The sequence below is a fragment of the Phyllostomus hastatus genome, unplaced genomic scaffold (assembly GCF_019186645.2).
Source record: "Phyllostomus hastatus isolate PE091 unplaced genomic scaffold, TTU_PhHast_1.1 phas_contig_16, whole genome shotgun sequence".
NCBI lineage: Eukaryota > Metazoa > Chordata > Mammalia > Chiroptera > Phyllostomidae > Phyllostomus > Phyllostomus hastatus.
Window position 1 is genome coordinate 5,693,572 of NW_025333643.1, and position 20,879 is coordinate 5,714,450.

A 20,879-nucleotide genomic window follows, 5' to 3' on the forward strand; every position below is an offset into this window, starting at 1 on the left:
GGGGGGTGCTGGCACTTGCTGGTAGAGACAGGAACTTAAGCGTAAAGGTCTGTGCATGATGGCAGCGAATATGGTTAATCAGCCCTTGCAATTGGGGGCGGTATCCTCTGCACGCCGTACCTGCAAAGTTGCGGGCTTCGTCGGTGTCATGGTGATGGCTAGCATTTACATAGTGCTTAGCCTCGCAAAGCACCAAGTGCTTCACGTGCCTCGTTTCGTCAGTTCAACAGCTCCTTGATGTGGCCAGGCCATTCCCATTTTCTCAAAGAGGTTAAATATCTTGACTGAATATCTTGAGAAGGCACAGCACTCTCCAGGCAGGGCTGGAATTTGAATTTGGATGGTGGGACCAGCATTCTTGCTCTTAACATCTGAGTTAGTGTTGCTCAAAGTAGCCCCTGAGTCGTAACTACGTACAGCAGTGCCCCTCCACCCTACCCCCAACACACACACTTATTCATGGTTTTGTTTTCCACAGTTTTAGTCCCCTTGCATCAACCCTGGTCTGACAATATTATGTGGACAATTCCAGAAATAAACAGAAAATAAGTTTTAAGTTGCATGCTGTTCTAAGTAGCATGATGAAATCTTGTGCTCTTGCTCTGACTGGCCCAGGATATGAAACATTCTTTTGTCTAAGGTATCTACACTATGCATACAATACAATGAGATGTCTTGAGAGGGACCACATTCAGATATTTTATTACAGTATATTGTTATAATTGTTATATTTTATTATTGGTTACTGTTAATCTCTTACTGTGCCTAATTCAAAAATTAAACTTTATCATGGGTACACATGCATATGAAAATACATAGTGTATATAGGATTTGGTGCTGTCTGTGGTTTCATGCAAATACTAGAGTCTTGAAACATATCCACTGTGGGAAAGGGGGGACTACAAAAATTGCCTTCACTATTTTTGCCCAATTGCACTATTGTTTACTTAATATTTTAAAAATATCTTATTTTAAAGTTATTTTAGAAAGTTATTATTTACAAGTTATTTTAGAAAGAAAACTTAAAGCTCAACAACAGAAAGATAACCCAATTTAAAAATGGTTGAAGACTTGACTAGTTCTCCAAAGAAGATACACACATGGCCAATAATCACATGAAAAGAGGCTCAACATCACTATTCATTAGGGAAATACAAATTAAAACCACAATAAAATAGGTATTTGAGTGGCTAAATTAAAAAAAAACAACAGACAATTCCAAGTTCCAGTGAGGATGTGGAGTGATGGAGCATTTATACATTGCTTGTGGAATGCTTTAAAAATGGTACAGCCACTTTGGAAAACAATTTGGCCTTTCCTCAAGAAGTTAAACATGGAACTGCCACATGACACAGCAATTTTACTTAGGTATATATCCAAGAGAATTGAAAACATGTTTAAACAAAAATTTATACAAGAATATGTCCAACAGAATTTTTCATAGTAGTTCCAAAGTAGAGTCAACCTAAATGTCCGTTGGTGAATGAATCAATAAGCAAATGTGATCTATCCATGGCATGCAATGTTAATAGGTGATAAAAAGGGAAAAGAATGATACATGCTGCAACATGGATGAACCTTGAAAATATTACTCTAAGTAAAAAAAGCTAGACCAAAAAGATCATATATATGGAAATATATATATATATATATATATATATATATATACACACACACACACACATTTTCCATTTGTATGAAATATCCAGAGTAAGTAAAACTATAGAGACAAAGTAGATTAGTGGTTGCTTAGGCCCAGGGAGATTGAGGAGATTGGGGATGACAGATAAAGGGTATGGGGTTTTTTTGTGTGTATGTGTGATGAGAACATTTTGGAATTAGATAGTAGTGGTGTTCCACAAAATTGTGAATAGACTAAGAAACACTGAATTGTACATTTTAAACTATTTCAAATGGTGAATTTTATGGTATATGAATTTTTGTCTCAAAGGAAACTTTGGCCTCATGGGAAACTCCTCTGCATATTTTTCCTCATGTAAAATGCTACTTTGCTCATAAGAGTTATTGCAAGATTTAAATGAGATTAACATGTTGACAGGCACATAATTGAAATAGATGTTACCCTTAAAAATAAGTACAATAAAAACAAAACAAGGTTATTAAATTCTAACCAAGTACTGTTCCCTACACAAGGCTCTTTGTAGTCTCTAAATATAAGGCCCATTCTCTATTCAAAGGGATAAATGATCAAATATTAGGGACAAACTTGCACTAAATGAGACCTCGACAAAATAAGGATTAAAACAAGAATCTTCAAAATTCTCTTCACTTGATTCAGTGTTATTAATGCATACCTTTTTACTGTTTAAAAATCATCTGCATAAAGGGGTCTCACATTTGGGGAAACATTGTTCTAAAGACATGTTATCTACCAGTAGTATCACATTAAGTCTGTTATTTAGCAGAACTTATTAATCATCTGTTACACGCCAGACACTGTTTAAAGGCACTGAGGATACAGCAGTGAAAAAAAAGTTCCTAAGCCTCTGACTTCCTATTCTAGAGCTTATATTCTAATGAAAAAAAAAAAAAAAAAGAACCCAGACAATACTGAAAATATATATGTAACATTACTGTGATGTTCAGTATTATGGAGAAAAACTAAGTAATATAATATGGGGGGATAGAGGGTGTTGAAGAGATGGAGAGGAATACATACTTAAGTCAGATGGTTAGGAAAGACATCATTTATAAGGTGACAGTGCAGAGCCTGAGTAAAATGAGAGCACAACCCATCGGATGTCTGGGAGAAAAGCATTCTAGGCACAGGTCAGGAACATGTTCATCAGGGGCTAGGAAGAGCCTGGAGGCCAGCATGGCTGGGGAGGAGTGAATGAGGGGGGAGAAGTAAAAGATAAGATGGGGTGGGTACATCAAATAGGCCAGTGTTCTACAAATTATCACTATGATTTACATTTCAAAAGGATCACTCTGGCTCTGGCTGGGTAGTTCAGTTGGTTAGAGCAGTGATTTTCAATCAGTGTGCTATGGCACCAGGGTGTGCCACAAGAATTTTTCAAACATGCAATACCTGACTAGCCAGGGGCACTGACTTCCTTTCCTTTAGATTGTCAGGTTAAAAAAAAAAAATGACAACAGCCAACACAACAATCATCATCTGGTGTGAATGAATCAAATTATACCTATTTTTTGGTGTGTCATAGAATTTTAGTAATTAGTTTATGAGTGCCACAAGATGAAAAATGTTGAAAATTGCTGTGTTAGAGTGTGATCCCGAGACACTAAGGTTGCAGGTTTGATCCCCAGTCAGAGCACACACAAGAATTAACCAAATAATGCATGAATAAGTGGAAAAACAAATCTCTCTCTCCCTCTCTCTCTCTCTCTCTCCCCATCTCTCTCTCAATAAATGAAACAAAATAAAGGATCACTATGTCTGCCATGTGGAGGATGGTACTGGACAGGAGTGGAAGCAGTTGCCAGGCCATTTCAGTGGTCCAAATGAGAGATGATGATGGCTCAAATTAGGATAGTAGGAGTAAGAGTAGTGACAATTGTCAAATTCTGGTGTCTTTTTTTTTAATTAAAAAATTTTTTATTTTAATCATTGTTCAAGTACAGTTTTCTCCCTTTTATTCCCATTAAATTCTGGTGTCTTTTGAAGGATGACAGGTCACTGGTGATGGGTTGGATGTAGGTTTGAAAAGAAAGTAAAGAACAAGGAGTTTGAGGGTCAGACCCAGCAAATTGGCAGGTTTACAGTTCTTTATTCAGCAGGGTGATGCATGCTTAAGAACTCCTGCTAAAATGTTACAAAAGAAGTAAAAAATGGACACATTTCCTCTTTAGATTTCGGTTTCTGATTTATTGCGAAGTAATAGCATTTTTAGCTTACATCAGAAAAACCCTGATGATCTGCTGTAAAAATATTGACTAAAGTAGATCCTTGCTCACAAATGCTAGTTTTGGGTAAGTAACATGTACATGTGGGAATAGAAGCTTCTAATTTCTTTCTAATTTGCAGTAGTGTTATAGTAAACTAAAGTGACCCCTATATAAACAAGAACTGAATTTGATAATTCTTTTTTTTAAAGATTTTATTCCTTTATTTTTTTTACAGAGAGGGGAAAGGAGGGGGAAAAAAAGGGATAGAGACATTAATGCACAAGAGAAACATCAATTGGCTGCCTCTCTTGGACCCCCAACTGGGGACCTGGCCCACAACCCAGGAATGTGCCTGGACTGGGAATCAATACAGCGACCTTTTGTCCTCAGGCTGGAACTCAGTCCACTGAGCCATACCAGCCAGAGCTGAATTTGATAATTCTTATCAGATATAGTGACACAAATTAGGAACTTAGTAGTTGTTCCCAGGAACCTAGATAATCTATTTTACCCTACTGGTTTTTTATCCTTGTCCATTATTAAGGGTAGAATAAAGTCATGGTTAGAAAGTCCAGAAGTACTGCCATTCCCCAGCCCTCCCTCTTCCTGTGCTCTTCTATCAAGATAAAGATGATTTACTTCTGCCTCTTGTTCACATGTCTTTAAATGATATGCATGTAGTGCTATTTCTTGCTTTTTCAATTTTAGGGATTATTTACAGACTCTGTTGTGGTACTTGAGATTTAGCCTACTAGCATCTCCATCATCCTATTTCCTTTTCCTTCCCCTCCCATTAAAGGTATAACCCAGTATAAATTGTTCCTCTTTGTTAAGTTGACATACTAAACATCTAGTTCTATGGACTCTAGATAGCATCTCTTACTTCCCCACATTTTAAGATGAAGGTTTAAGATGAAGGTTCCTCTACCTCTCCTCTCTTCTTTGTATCTCCCCATCCACTTTGTTAAAAGAGCATTCCACTTGGCAGGTTGGATTCCTGTGGGATGTAATTGTAAGAAGGGATGTCCCTACATCTGCTTCTCATGCAAGATGCTACTGAAATTCCATCTCCCTCAAGGAAACCTTTTGGGACTTCATTGGGAAAGGAGAGATATGTCTACAGCCCTATTAAAGGAATGATAGCCTACCAGTCCGCGAACTCTTAACTCAGTCAACCTTTGGCCTATTGGGAGTTAACAGCTAGAGGGGGAAACAATCGGCTTTGGACATGCCCTAAACAAGCTGAGGTTTATTTACTTTTCCCATGCCTTTTTAAGCCAAAGGCTATAAAAGTGCTTTAGTAATATAACTCCTGTGAGAGCTCTCCCATAAAGTTAGTGACATCACAATGAATTTTCAAGGGAGTGTATGTGAAATTTATTGTTCACCTTGAACTTCATGTGGATTACTAAAGTTCACTTAAGAGCAACTCATTTGAAAGGAACTGCATCTTGAATGTAATTGAAATTACAAGCGGGAAGAAGGAAGTGAGCTAGAGAGTGAAACACCCCTGCCACCTAGTGGTTACTGATTCTGAAACATTAGTTTTTATTTTTTTAGACCCACCTGTAATATTAGTGATTGTTTTTCAAAATATTTTATTGGTTATGCTGTTTCAGTTGTCCCACTTTTCCCTCTTTTGCCCCCCTCCCCGCAGCCCACCCTCCACTTCTATAATTAGTCCCCACAACATTGTCCATGGGTCCTTCATTATGCTCTTTGACCACTCCCTTCACTTTCTTTCAGTCAGTCCCTACCTCCCCCTTCCCCTCTTACAAATGTCAGTCTATCCCCTGATTCTATGCTTCTGGTTCTCTTTTGCTTATTAGTTTATTTTTTTGTTAGATTCCTCTTATAAGTGAGATCATACAGTGTTTTTTTTTTTTTTCACTGACTGGTTTATTTCATTTAGCATAATAGTCTCCAGTTCCATCCATGCTGTTGCAATGGAATACTATGCATCAAAAAGAAAGAAGGAATTGAAACAATGTAGTTCTTTCAAAGCACAGACAACAGAAAAGGAACTGAGTAAGTACAGGAACAAGGCAATGTCCTGAGCAAAGAGGGACCACAGTGAGTCAGAACCCTCAGTAGTGGTCAGTGAAGCAGCATGGGACGAGAAGCAAAGCAGAAGCATGGCCAGCAGGGAAAATGATGATTAAGTCATATAGACTCAGGGTCATTGGTCAGCAACAGCCCTGGAGGCCATGGTCTTGGGACTGCAGTACTGCTTGATTGAGGGTAAACTAATCAGGATACTCAGGGGACACGAAAGTAATTAATGTCTATGGAGCACGTACTCTTTCCAGGTAGTGCTTTACCTGCATTATTCTCAGAATAGTCATGTGGGGCAAATGTTCTCTGTACTATTCTATAGCTGATGAACTTGAGGCTAACTAGCCCAAAGTCATATAACTCATGAGACCTAGAGTCAAGATTGGAATGAAGGTGATTTGACCCCAGGGTCTGAGCTCTTAACTACTATGCTTTCCTGTCTCCCTCAGGGAGAGGGAACATGAGGTCAACCACTCTAACTCTGACCCTTATATTGAGGGATGGTTGTGAATTGGAACTTTAAGGTGGTTGAGATCTAGCCCTAGATCTGTCACCTACTTGCAGGAAGATTTAACATTTCAGAAACTACATTTCCTTAATTGTGAAATGGATAAAGTGGAGCCTACTAAGTTGCTGTGAAGATCCATTGAGATAATGTATAGTGTCTGGCACATGGAAAATGAAATGTGCCAGATGATTGCCAACAGTTTTGCTTATCGTTCTTAAGTACCATTCCTCCTCCCCAAAAGAGGTGGAATTTATATTTTTTATAATCTGGGCTGGGCTTTTGAGCCTTACTTTGACAATTCAGTAATGTGGCAGATGTGTCATTGGCCAGTTCCAAGCCTAGGTCTTAAGAGGCCTGGCAGCTTCCATTTTTGCTCTCTTGGACCGCTTGTGCCAGTATAAAGAAGCCCAGGCTAGACTCTTATATGGTAAGAGAGCACATGGAGAAAGAGACAGCAGGGAGCCAGTGATCCACCTGAGCTCATCATCTGAATGTAGCCACATGAGTGAACCTAGCAAGACCAGAACCCACAGAATCACAAGAAATAAATAATTACAGTTAAATACTAAGTTTTGACTTCCAGTCAAGATGGAGGCATAGATAGACATGCTTCACCTCCTTGTGCAACCATAGAAAGAATTACAACCATATCTCAAAACTATTAACACCATCATAAAATTGAATTGCATGGAAGTTCAACAACCAAGGATTTAAAGGAGCCACATTCATCCAGATGGGTAGAAAGGGTGGAGTCACAGAGATGGGTAGAAAGGTGGTGTGGCATGGAGAGGTGGCAGCAGAATGGATGGTTGCACAATCACATATGGTGGATGAAAATCAGGAGGGATACTTTGGGAGCAAGCAATCCCAGCCCCAGGCCAGACAGCACAGCCCAGATTCTAGCAATGGGAAGATAGATCCCCATTATCTCTGGCTGTAAAACCAGTGGGGGTTGGGGCAGTGGAAGACAGCTGGATTTGGGGAACTTAAAGGGCCTGAATGGCCTTAGAACATTCGCAAACCCACCCACTCTGGGATTCACCACTGGGGCAGCAGCTAGAAAGGCACCAGCTGTACACAGGAAGGGGGTGAAGTTTCTTCAGGTTGAACCTTCAGGAACCAGGTGGCAGCATTGTCCCCTCTCCGAGCCCTCTCCACAAAACAGTGAAGCAGGTTGTCCCACCCTGGCAATTACCTAAGGTTCTGCCCTACACAATTTATAGGTGCCTTTTCTTCATAGGCCACACTACTAAGACAGAGAGTAAAAGCAGCTCTACCTAATATACAGAAACAAACACAGGGAGGCTGTCAAATTGAGGAGATGAAGAAATATTGCTCAAATGAAAGAACAGAAAAAAAATGCAGAAAAAGAACTAAGTGAATCAGAGATAGCCAATCTATTAGATACAGAATTGAAAACACTGGTGATCAGCATGCTCAAAGAACTCATTGAATATGGCAAATAAATAAATAAATAAATAAATAAGTAAATATAGGAAGGAATGAAGATTACGCTAAGTGAAATAAAGAAAAATCCACAGGAAACCAACAGAGAAGGGAAGGAAGCCAGGATTCAAACCAATTATTTGAAACATAAGGAAGAGATGAACATTCAACCAGAACAGAAAGAAGAAACAAGAATTAAAAAAAAAAATGAGGACAGGCTTAGGAACCTCTGGGAATCTCCAAATGTGCCAACATCCAAATCATAGGGATACCAGAAGGAGAAGAGGAAGAGCAAGAAATTGAAAATTTATTTGAAAAAAATAATGAAAGAAAACTTCCCAAACTTTCCTTTGTTAAAGGAAATAGACATACAAGTCCAAGAAGCACAGAGAGTCCCAAACAAGTTGAATCCAAAAGGAACACACTAAGACAGATTATAAATAAAATGCCAAAGGTTAAAGATAAAGAGAGAATATTAAAAGCAGCAAGAGAAAAGCAGGGAGTTACCTACAATGGAGTTCCGACAAGACTATCAGCTGATTTCTCAAAAGAAATTTTGCAGGCAAGGAGGGACTGGCAAGAAGTATTCAAAGCGATGAAAAGCAAGGACCTAAAACCTAGATGACTCTATCCAGCAAAGCTATCATTTAGAATGGAAGGGCAGATAAAGTGCTTCCAAGACAAGGCAAAGCTAAAGGAATTCATCATCACCAAGTCATTATTACAGGAAATGTTAAAGGGACTTATTTAAGGAAAAGAAGATCAAAACTATGAACATTAAAAAGGCAACAAATTCACAACTATCAACAACTGAATCTAAACAAAACAAAACAAAATGAAAACTAAGCAAACAACCAGAACAGGAATAGAATCATAGGTAGGGAGATCATTTGGAAGATTATCAGCTGAGAGGAGGAAGGGGGAGAATGGGGGGAAATGGTTCAGGGATCAAGAAGCATAATTGATAGGAACAAAATAGAGGGCTGTTAAGAATAGCATAGGAAATGGAGAAAGTAAAGAACTTAATGAATAACCTGTGGACATGAGCTAAGGGGGAGCGGATTGAAGGAGAGATGGGGGATGGGGGTACTGGGTAGAGAGGGGCAAAGGGGGGGAAATTGGGACAAATGTAATAGCATAATCAATAAAATATCATTAGAAAAACCTCTATTTTGTTCACTACAGTAAGTTCATTGAAGGTAACCAATACTTGGTGAACAAAAAGAGAATACTAAGTTTTGAGATAGTTTGTTATGCAGCAAATAGAAAGCCTTCAATAAATGGTATTTATAGACCTGGCTGGCGTAGCTCAGTGGATTGAGCGCGGGCTCTGAACCAAAGCATCGCAGGTTCGATTCCCAGTCAGGGCACATGCCTGGATTGCAGGCCACAGCCCCCAGCAACCACACATTGATGTTTCTCTCTCTCTCTCTTTCTCCCTCCCTTCCCTCTCTAAAAAATAAATAAATAAAATCTTAAAAAAATAAATGGCATTTATTAGAATTATAATTGGTACTGGTGAGGGATTCAGCTAAATACTTGGATCATCTTATCTTAGGTCACTGATTTCCCCCCTTCATTGGAATAGGCTGGGAGAAATGAGGCTTATATGAGCAAATGATCATTGCTTATCACAAATATGTCTTGTCTTTCTATTAAAACAAAATATTGCTGGATATCTACTCAGAAACACTTTGTTAGCATTTCAAATTGCCATATATGTGTACATTTGAAAAAATATAGAAGCATATTTCTCCAAAGATTTATAATTCAGACTTTTCAGTAAATTGGTTATGATGGAACCTTCCAAAGCCTTTATGTTGGAGGATATGAGGCCTTAACAGAGACATATCCTTTTAATCTAGCATCTCAAATCCCTGAGAATGAAACTTTAACTTTCACTTTCTTTATGTCTTCTTTCCTAAATCCTCTTTTTCTGTCCATATGTATCCTTTCCCTTCTCACCATGACTTTCCTATCTCTTTTCATTGTTGTGATGATAAAATATGATCTTCCCTACTGAAATGTAAGCTTCAGGAAGGAGGAGATGTTTCAACTATTTTTTATCTATTTTTTTAACCCTCATTGGAGGATGGATGGATGGGTACACACACACACACACACACACACACACACACACACATTACATATATATGTAATATATGTAATAAATATTACATATATTAAATGAATATATATATATATATATATATATATATATATATATAGAGAGAGAGAGAGAGAGAGAGAGAGAGAGAGAGTGAGAGAGAAACACCAATGTGAGAGAGACATATCAATTGGTTGCCTCCTCTATGCACCCTGACCAGGGATGGAACGTGCAATCTTTTGGTGTATGGGATGATGCTCCAACCAACTGTGCCAACTAAGGACATGCTTATTGATTTCAGGGGAGGGGAAAGGAGGGAGAGAGAGAGGGAGAGAAACATCAATGTGAGAGAGAAACATAAATCGGTTGCCTCCCATATGTGACCTGAGTGGGGATAGAACCCACAACCTAGGTATGTGCCCTAACTGGGAATTGATCCCACAACCTTTTTGGTGTAAGGGATGATGCTCCAAGCAACTGACCCCCCAACCAGGACTGTTTCATCTATATTTTTTTCTCACTGGAACATTCTTTGCTTAGAACAGTGCCTGGCACACAGAAGATAGGCAATGAGTGTATATTAATGAATTAAATAATGCATGCAAAAACACTTAGAACATGGCTGGCATAGAGTAGATGATGCTCAGTAAATATAACCTATGACAGTTCAGTACTGTAATAAATGAGACCATTCACATTTATCTTTAAAGTATTCTAGTACAGTTAGACTTTCTCCCCTTTCTTTCCAGTCTTTGTCCCTTTCTTCTTTTTAATTTTACTTCTGTCAGTGCATCTTCTCTCCTACTGTTACTTGTGAGTTTCTAGAGACCCTCATAGATGTTGTGTTGTCTTACCTCAGAGATATGCAGAAGATTCTGGAACTCAATAAAATTTAATTCTTTGTGATTCATAGCTGACTTAGGTCTCCATGTAAAATTCTGATATTGAGGTGAGTCCAGTTCTGGCACTACTGAATATTTTAACCAGGGTATACATTGTGAAAAAATAGCAAGTTTATTGAGTTATAGCCTAACAAATGTCTGACCATTCATGTTTATGAGAATATGGATATTTCTAGTACCTGTTGGTGAGTAGCCATGTTATTCTTGGGACAGCAGAAATGTGAATAGAACAAGTAGAACTGATTTAGCCAATTTCCCCCCCTCCCTTTTTCCAATTAATTTGAGAGAAAGAGAGGTGGGGAAATACTGATTTGTTGTTCCACTTATTTATGCCTTCATTGGTTGTTTCTTGCATGTGCCCTGACTGGGGATCAAACCTACAAAGTGGAGTATTGGAATGATGCTCCAACTAACAGAGCTACTCAGCCAGGGCTCCCCCTTTTTTTGATGGAAATGTACTACCACACAGTGGACCAGTTCTTTCTTAGGCTGGTAACATTATGAAATCCCTGTTGAAATGCAGGCTGGACTGGTGGAAATCAGATTCCCATACCCTCTCATAAACTATTTTTCAAGGTACATTTCCTAGATTTTAAAATCATGGATTCCCAGGACTTGATGGGAAAATAAGGAGCTTTGGACCTATCACCAGGAACAATTATCCAGATCTCTTTCCTCTTTCCTGCTAGTCTTTAAGATTCAAATAAGGAGTTTCATGAATCTGCAGGCCAGTGACTGGGTAGGTTGGGCTGAATACAAAACAGTATTGATGCAGTTCTCAACACAGCCTTTTTATGTTTCAGCTAGGCTAATAGGTAGCTCAGACCTCTTAGCGCTGCTAATGTTTAATCAAATCCTGTTATTTAGTCATATAACATATATTCCTGCATATATTCTTCTGTCACATAAGACCAATATTTTAAAACCTGAAAGTTGAGAGGAGAAAGGGTGAGTCTATAAGCCTCTTGACACCTTTTCTCAAAATTGCTTACAGCCACTCTATTTTTTTCCCTTCCTCCAAACATCTGATCATTGGATAGACAATAATTTACCAGACCTCTTTAGTAGTTAACCAACCTAGTAAAGCAGTCTAGACTCAGGGTAGGGAGATTTTGAGGCATTTAGACCATTGATTCTCAAACATGTTAACTTAATGGCATAAAGGACACCACAATATACCTAATATACCCCTATTTATGCCACTTCTGGTAGGAAGAGAACCTGATGATAACAAAGAATTACAGAGGAACAAAATAGAAATCTAAAATGGCAGCATCATAAAGTCTATGCATGGACAAAATTATCAAAAACAGAAAACAACATTTCACATATGAAATAACACACACCAGAAAGGCTGTATTTGAAACTCAAGACACTATGAAGTCCTAAAAGAAAAGCATCCTTTTTGAAAATTGTGAAAATTCCAACAATCTATGTTATAACATGTGCAGCAGGAAATTTGCATTGTTGCTAAACTTTCTGTGGCAGTGAAAGTTTTCTTTCTTTTTTAAGATTTTATTTATTTATTTTTAGGGAGGGAAGGGAAGGAGATAGAGAGAGAGAGAGAGAAACATCAATGTGTGGTTGCTGGGAGTTATGGCCTGCAACCCAGGAATGTACCCTGGCTGGGAATCGAACCTGGGACACTTTGGTTCCCAGCCCACGCTCAATCCACTGAGCTACGCCAGCCAGGGCCGAAAGTTTTTGGTAATTGGCAGTACTACACTTTTCTGGGGGGTTGTGAATATAAAATTTTAATCACTCTTAACAATTAACAAAGGAAGGTATTAAATACTTAGTCATACGTAAAAATGAAGGCCCGTGGTCTTGCATGGCATTTGCTCTAAGAGTTGAAGAAAGAACTTGCATATTTTGATCTTTTCATGGTTCATTAGGAAAACTAGTGGGCCAGAACTATACTTGGAAACATACTGGCTTAAATGACAATCACAGCCTTATTTCTGAGCCTTCTCTGGTCCTGTGTTCTTGAACCTGCAACTCACCCTCCAAGTTGAAGTAACAATCTGATTTCTACATTAAAATGATCACTCTACTAACAGAAGTATAAGAAATAGCTAAAACTTTTCCAGGGAGTAGTTGGGAATAGGTTCAAAGTCTTAAAAATATGCATCCCTGTTCACCAGGCAATTCCACTCCTAAAGAAATTTTTATGAATATGAACAAAGATACATGTACAAAAATGTTTATTACAGTGCATTTAAATATATTTGATGAAAAACGACTGAGCACCCTGGCCAGGTAGCTCAGTTGGTTAGAGTGTCATGCCAATACACCAAGGTTATGGGTTCGTTCAATCCCCAGTCAAGGCATATACAAGAATCAACCAATGAATGCATAAATAAGTGGAACAGTGAATCAATGTTTCCCTCACTCTCTCTCTTTGTCTCTCTCTCCCTCTCCAAAAATCAATACATTAAAAAAATAAAAGAACATGACTGGGAGTATATATTATACTGTATTAATAGTGATTGTCCTTTTATAGTATTGTGGACTTTTCTCAAAACACATTACTTCTGGACTAAGCAGAAACATATTTAAATATACTTGAAACAAAAAGCTCATTTTGGCAGCAGTGGTTAGAAGGATATGAATGAGGGATATTAGATAAGAGGTTATTGCAGTGGTTCAGGCAAAACACAATGAAAGTAGGAACCAAGGATATGGCGATGTGAATACAGGAGAAAAAACTGATTGAAGACATATTCAGTAGTCCTATGAGAACTATACAAATACTACACCTTCAAGTCAATGATGAAATTGATCTTTTAAAAGAGCCAACATGATTCATTCGTATCCCTATTAAGGAAACTCAGGTGCTCCCTCTCGGAGTATGCCCTCGCCTTTTTCCTCTTCCTCCCCCCAAAGGGCTGTTTCCATTGCCTTTCTCTCTCCTAAGCTCTAAGGGCCATTCTTTTGCTTTGTGCTGAGCCTCCACAGCCCAGTTGGCTCATTTCTACTACCTTTGTAATTTTCTAAATAAACTTTCTCTTATTAATTGGAAAAAAAAACCCAAACCTCAGAGTCAAGCCTGGTGATGGAGTTTGGTTTTCCGGCTTGTTCAGTGAAGTTAATGAGGTCCAGCTGACCAAGACAGAGAAAGTAACAGGAGGACGGGGTTGTGGAGGAAGAGACTGAATTCAGTTTTGGACATGTGGCACTTGAGGGGTTTGTGGGAGTATGCTAAGCTGTGGTACGTGAGTCTGAAGTTCAGTTGTGATCACCAGATACAGAATTAGAGATCATCAGTCTATGAGCAGTTGTTAGAACTGGGTGGTTTTTAAGGTTTGCCTACACGGTGAAGTGGGAAAAAAACTGAGCAGGGACCCTGTGGAACCACAGCAATTCAGGGCAGGGCAAGGAAGAGGAGTTCGCTGAGAAGGTTGAGGAGTGATGAGTTAGGCCAGCCTAAAATTGGCTAATCCAGGTTCAAAGCCTGGCAAGAATGACTAATTGGACAAGTTCAAGGTTGCTTTCATTTTAGCTTACTTCCAAAGTAAGCAAGCACAGCAACAGGCACTAGAAGTGTGAATGAAAGTGAGTGACAGATGCTGGAGTTTCTTCTGCTCCTTATGGACATATGATCAAAATTCAAGGGTCAGAACAGTCCCTCTCAAGTCTGATCTGCCACTTGCTGCTCTTCAATCTGGGGAAGGTTGTGGCAGCCCTCAAGGGTCTAGGTACTACCATTTAAGCAATTTCTTGCTATTCATATAGGCACGTCTCATGTTTTCTCTTCTTACAGCCTCTTTACCTGCACAAGGCTCAGCCGCACCAAAAGTGGCCAGAGAGATTCAGAGGGAAAGGAAGTTAAGGGAGGAGAGAATTTCAAGGAAGGAATTGTCAATAATATCAGATGCCAGATAATATATCTGATGGAAAGTTCCCACCACATTTGGCAATTTACAGGCTATTGCAACCACACACTTAAGGTAGCACCAAGCTCAGATTCCCAACAAAGTTATTTTCATTCTCATGAAATATAAAAAACTATATTTATTTTAGCTATGGTATTTTTTAATGACAGACTGAACTGACTAAGACATCCACCCTGCCAGATTACTTCATTTATGGTGACTTTTTTCTTTATGGCCCTATTGTCTCTTCTAATGGTCTGGCCTTTTAATAGGAACTCGCCTGTCTATCACAAAAAGTATATCCCAGTTGTACTATGTATTCAACATCTCTTCCACAGGGCTTTTGTGTCCCATACACATTAAGGAATGTGGCTAGGTACCAATTCCAGTGTCACCAAACTCTCCCAACAGGTAAGAAGACTATTGGATATTGGTTTTCCCAGAGTTGGACTTCTAGATGACTCAAGTCTGTTAGGGTCACTTCTGACTCACGTAAGTGGCAAAACAAAACAAAACAAAAAAAAAGAAGGGGGGAAGTGTGGGTGTCTAGCACAGAATTACAATTACTAGGTTTATAAACAGGGTATATGTCTGAGCCAATAATACTTAGACTCTTTTGGTAGGGATGACATAGCTCCAACCTTATTTCTGCTAGGCCAGCTTCATTGGGGCCCCAAACTGAAGCAACATAAATATTCATATCTTTTTACATCTGTCATTGTTTATTATTTGGTTTTCCATCTGCCTTGCTCTGAAACAGGAGTGGGGAGAGAAGACAGAGGAAAACTGTGAGAACTCTTTAGAGAAATAGTGCCAGATATTAAATCTTAAGCAAAATAGATTGAATCAAAAAGAGTGAGAGACAAAGGGAGCATGAAAGCATATCACACTGGGAAAATAACACCTGAAAGTGCTGACTGAATGTTCCCTGTGTATTTATGATTGGCCGTTTTAAGTCCTATCAGAACCGTTTGGTTCCTGAACTGCTTGTGCCTTGGTGCCCTGCTGAGTGCTTTGTCATTGTTTCTTCATATGGAGCCCTTAGATTCATTTATATAACACAAACTGAGGACCCATGGTGAGATTGTACCTTCCTCTGGTGATAATGATCCTGTCACGCCAGGTTGCTCTTTCATTGGAGAGAGTTAGGCTGACCGAGTTTGAGCTGGAGTGAAATAAGGATTTTACTGGAGGTCCCTTAGTCTTCCTGAATAATGCCTCAGAGGGAGCTTAAAACTGGGAGTTATCTGAATGTCCTTCCTTCTTGGGGTTAGTCTGTAATGAAAGTTGCAAATGGGCAGCCCCTGGGCCAGATGTATTTATTTGGTCTAGCCAGGGTTAGGAATTAGTTGCCAACATTGTTTCTCTTTAAGACTGTAAGATCTGGAATATTGACCTGCAGCCCCTCCTGGAAATGATTGGCTGATCCTGAATGGATCACATAAAGGCACTTGAGTTTGTGTCTGTGGTCTATAGGAAGAACGTATAGGGGAGGAAAAATTAGTTTTCCTCTACCCTCCTAGATTCACTGGGTGGTCCCTCAAATCAAACTGATAATAGATTAACAAGAGCAAAATATGACAGTTTTAATTACATAGGTACACATGGGAGTTTCACAAAGAAATGAGACTCAAGGAGGTGGCTTGAGGTGGCTAGATGCTTGAGGTTTATATACCATCTTGTGCTAGATAAGGGAAAGAGGGTTTGGGGCCTCTGGGTGGGCAAAGCAAGTTATGGGAAGGTATAAGGGTTGGAAACATATGGTGAAGACAGGTTGCCTGGTTATACAGGTCAGAATCTCTCAGGTGATAAAAGTTGTCTCTCCTCCTGATTCAGAGAAACATTTATAAATGAAAAATTCCTTAATAAGTATAAATTTCCTTTACAAAAGGGGAAATTTATACTTTATTTTTAGGTAGTTAGGGGTAGGTAAAGAATTTTTCTTGCCCCTGCTGATTCTCTATTGACTTTAGCTCAAAATGATCCACATACAAAAGAGGCATATTTTGGGTTGACATATTCATTTCCTTCCCTCAGAAGGAAATTAGCATTTATCCTATGCAGGCACCACTACATCTTATAGTTTGCACATATGATTTAATTTGATTTTCCAAACAACCGAGTAAGATTTGAGCTTCAGTGTTATAGGAACCATCCAGATAAACTGGGTTTTCATTATTTGTAAACACCCCTTGCAGAATTCACCTCTGACCTTTGTCCCAACTGTTTCTTTTGCTTAGAATATAGCCCTCCCATTTCCTATACTTTCACATTCCACCCAGCTCTATGTCCCGTTCCCCCTTTCTTCCTTTATAACAAAAACAAACAAACAAACAAACAAACAAACAAAACCCATGCCAAAAGTCTTGAAAAGCATTGAATTACTTTCATTCCTGAGCACTGTGCTCTCTGGGGAAGTGATTGGAATGCCTATCTGCTGGAAGTTAAGGAAGGAAGACCTGGAGAAAGTGCCCACTATAAAAAAGAATGTAAAGTGAGACTCTCTCAGTCTTCTGTTTCCCCTGTGCTTTTCCCCAGAGACATCTACAGTTACCAGTTTCTTTTCTCCCTTTTTTTGAGGCCCAAGTGAAGTCCCATATCTGCATATTAGAGTCACTTGCAGAGCATTTAAAAATCCTGATGGCCAGGCTGCACCTCAGATCATTTAAATCAGAATAGCTAGGGATGGGGTCCTGGCATCAATATTTTGGTGATCCATAGCAAGGATGGAGAACTGGTGTGAAGTCTTCCTGATCAGCAGGCACTGAGCTCTCCCATGGCCCTTTCGGTCTGTACCACAGTCTGGCCTGTGATCTCATCTTACTAAAAGCGGGAACCTGTACCTTGCCTGGTGGTGCTCAAGGAAGAGAACTTCTCTAGTTCTGAAAGGCAGTCTGTGTATCCTTACCCTTTCTCTTCCCAGATATGGAAAGCATTGGTTCTCTAGTGTATATCAGTTTCACCTTAAGGGCTTGTAGGAACAGAGATAGCTGGGACGCACCCCAAGTGAACCAGTAAGTCTGGGGTGGGGACTGTTGAGGTAAGAAATGTCCAAATTGAAAGAGTTTTTATGAGTTAATTTGTGTAAACAATAACATATGCCAGGGAGCAAGATTTTAAATGCTCCAGAGAATAGGTTATGCAGCTTTTTGTGTGCATTTGAAATTAAGGAGGGATTACATGGAGGTGAGAGAAAGCAAGGTGGGGATTGGGTTACAAGATTATGTGCTTTCTTGAGGGTGGTTATTTCAAAAGTGTGTTAACCTAGATGCACACACACAGTGGACAGAACTTGGTTAAGGCAAAGATAAACCTTTTACTAAACAGTTCCATGCCTGGGGTGTGACTATCCACCATGACCTGTCCAATTACAAATTTATAAGACCACCCTGTGAGGTTCCTTTCTATAGATCCCCATTTTTCCATCCACAGGCCCAAGAATCTGCATTTCTTTCTTTTTTTTTTTTAGTTAAGAGATTTTATTCTAATAGCTAATAATTACAGTGCTTGTTTTGTCGAAATGAAAACTGAAAACAAGTATACAAAAACAGTTGATTACTAATTGCGTATTGAAAGCAGTAAGAGGTTCCACGACACCAGATAAACCAGTTCTGAGGTTTTCCCCCAAGATAAAGTTTAACAGCTCCAGCTTCTTCAGTGTTTATCAAAGTATAAAAGAAAAAAGTAGAGGTTGTTGATTTTGATGTCAAACTTGACCCTTGCAGGCTGAAGGAGTGAAAGCACATGTGGACAGGGGCTCTGAGGAGCTAGGCTCTAAGATGACCGGCCACATGTCCGTGCTCCTACTGGTGAGACCCAGACAACCTGGAGCAAGTGAGCGTGCATGGGGACCATAGAGGGGCCCCTGCTCTGCCAGAGTGATCCTGCCAAAGCACCTACACCAACCCAAGGGATGGCTGAGGTCCCTCCAAGGGGTCCACCAGTGGTGGCCACAGCCCCAGCCCTTCCCTCGGGCAGTGGTGTAAGCACAGGTACAAGCAAACACTATGGAATGCGGAAGACCCAGCAAGACAGCCATTTAGGGACCGTAAGTGACCATGCAGAATGTTTTGTGGCTGGTTCAGCCCACCACATGCTCCAGACGCGAAAGAGACCATGGGTAGACTGGACTCAAGCCATTACTACAGAACCTACAGTAGGCACATTTCCCCCTTCTCTGTGTTCAAGTGTCTCTTTATCTTGTATTTGTAACTATTTTAAAAAATGCACTGAGCTTGGGTTAAAAATCAACCATCAAAATGGATCTCAACACAAATCTAAAGCCCAGAGGAGTGTTGGACTGATCTGACAGCTACTCCTAGAGGCCCTGGTGCCTAAAATCCCTTCTCAGTACTAGACAGTGGGTTGATTCTCATTTTACAATAAAAAAAGCGGAGTCATATTGCATAGGAGTACCAGAAACTGCCTCATTGGAAACAAAAACTATTTACATTAAATAAAAACCCAGTTGCAGGCTGCGTCTGCACATGTACAGCATGGTGAAGCACACTGGGACCGACCATGGAGACAGCTTCTGGCACTCACACCACAGGGGCACGGCTGCCACATGAGAGGAAAAACGAGGGTGAAGGAGGGAGTGAGGGGGGAGAGAAGAGTGCGGCTCACTTCTGGTTCCGGAGCTGATTGGACAGCCAGTCCAGTCCCTCATAGAGCCCGTCCCCACTGGTAGCACAGGTCGCCTGAATGTACCAGTTCCTGTGGTGCAGAGAGTGCAGGCCCAGCTTGTCCGTGATCTCCGCTGCATTCATGGCATTGGGGAGGTCCTGCTTGTTTGCAAACACGAGGAGAACAGCATCCCTGAGCTCGTCCTCTGCCAGCATCCGCATGAGCTCCTCTCGGGCCTCATTGACACGATCTCGGTCGTTGCTGTCAACCACAAAGATGAGACCTTGGGTGTTCTGGAAGTAGTGGCTCCACAGAGGCCGGATCTTGTCCTGACCGCCCACGTCCCACACGGTGAAGCTGATGTTCTTGTACTCCACAGTTTCCACATTGAAACCTATGGTGGGGATGGTGGTCACGATCTCACCCAACTTCAGTTTGTACAGGATGGTGGTCTTCCATGCAGCATCCAGGCCCACCATCAGAATGCGCATTTCTTTTTTGCCAAAAAGGCCCTTAAAGAGGTTTGCGAAGATATTCCCCATGCTGTAGACCGGAGGGAGACACACTGGCCAGAGAAACCCTCAGCGTCCGCGCCACTGCTGCTGCTCCGAGCCAGGCGTTGGTTTCGCTCCCACAAGATGGGGGCTCTCGAATCTGCATTTCTAACAAATTCCCAAGTGATGTTGACACTGTTGATCCATGAAACACGCCTTGAGAATCACTGACCAAGATGACCTAGACTAAGGAAGAGAGCTCAGATGGGCCTGATATGGCCCTTTTGGAGTGAAGAAAACTTAAGGGAATGGACACTTAGTAAAGGCTAGCTGGAAACATTACTTTTCATTGAGGTTACCAATTGGCCCAAACCCCCAAATCAGTGTATAGATGTGTTTTCCAGTAAAAAACTAGTTAATATTTAAAAGTCAGGGACTTACGTACATTTACACATTTACACACATAGACAAATATTTTAATTTTTAAAGAACAGTAGGTTGGCAGTGAGAGGCCCAATTTTCTACATGGCAACATTGAACATTAACTAACAAGGAGTAAACTACCCTTCTATCCCAAGTGAGCCCAGTCCCCAGCCAAACTTCCAAAGAACATAGCCATGTGAATGAGCCCAGTCAAAACCAGCAGAAAAATTGCTCAGCTAACTTATAAAACAGTGAAAAGTAATAAACCATTTGTGGTTTGAGCCACTAAATTGTAGGGTGATTTGTTATGCAGCAATAGCTAACTGAGAAAATAATTGGCAGAGTTCCCACAGCCCTTCTTTGCTAAATTATATTGTCTTGCTGACCCCTGTAGGTAAGTGAATGTTTAACCTGGGCCTTGCCCTGAGGAGCATTCAATAAACTTGAAAACCTTTTCCATATCCATTATCCCAAAAACCTTACAAGGTCAGTTGGCATTAAATCTCTGTTTTGTAGAAGAGGAAATTGAGGATTAGGAAACTAAGGGACACACCCAGCACTGTTACAGAACAAACA

At 40.1% G+C, this 20,879-nt stretch overlaps 1 protein-coding gene across 1 annotated transcript; it reads right to left on the reverse strand.

The window, feature by feature from the left end:
• Nucleotides 1-18,840: 18,840 nt before the first annotated feature.
• On the reverse strand, nt 18,841-20,029 carry LOC123814435 (ADP-ribosylation factor 1-like). The gene has a single exon (XM_045832243.1). The coding sequence runs from the start codon at nt 19,926-19,928 to the stop codon at nt 19,383-19,385; it is 546 nt and encodes a 181-aa protein (XP_045688199.1). The 5' UTR covers nt 19,929-20,029; the 3' UTR covers nt 18,841-19,382.
• Nucleotides 20,030-20,879: the final 850 nt, after the last annotated feature.

Bases quoted from the DNA above. Each gene is read 5' to 3' on its own strand.
- LOC123814435 (XM_045832243.1), bottom strand. From the start codon at position 19,928: ATGGGGAATATCTTCGCAAACCTCTTTAAGGGCCTTTTTGGCAAAAAA.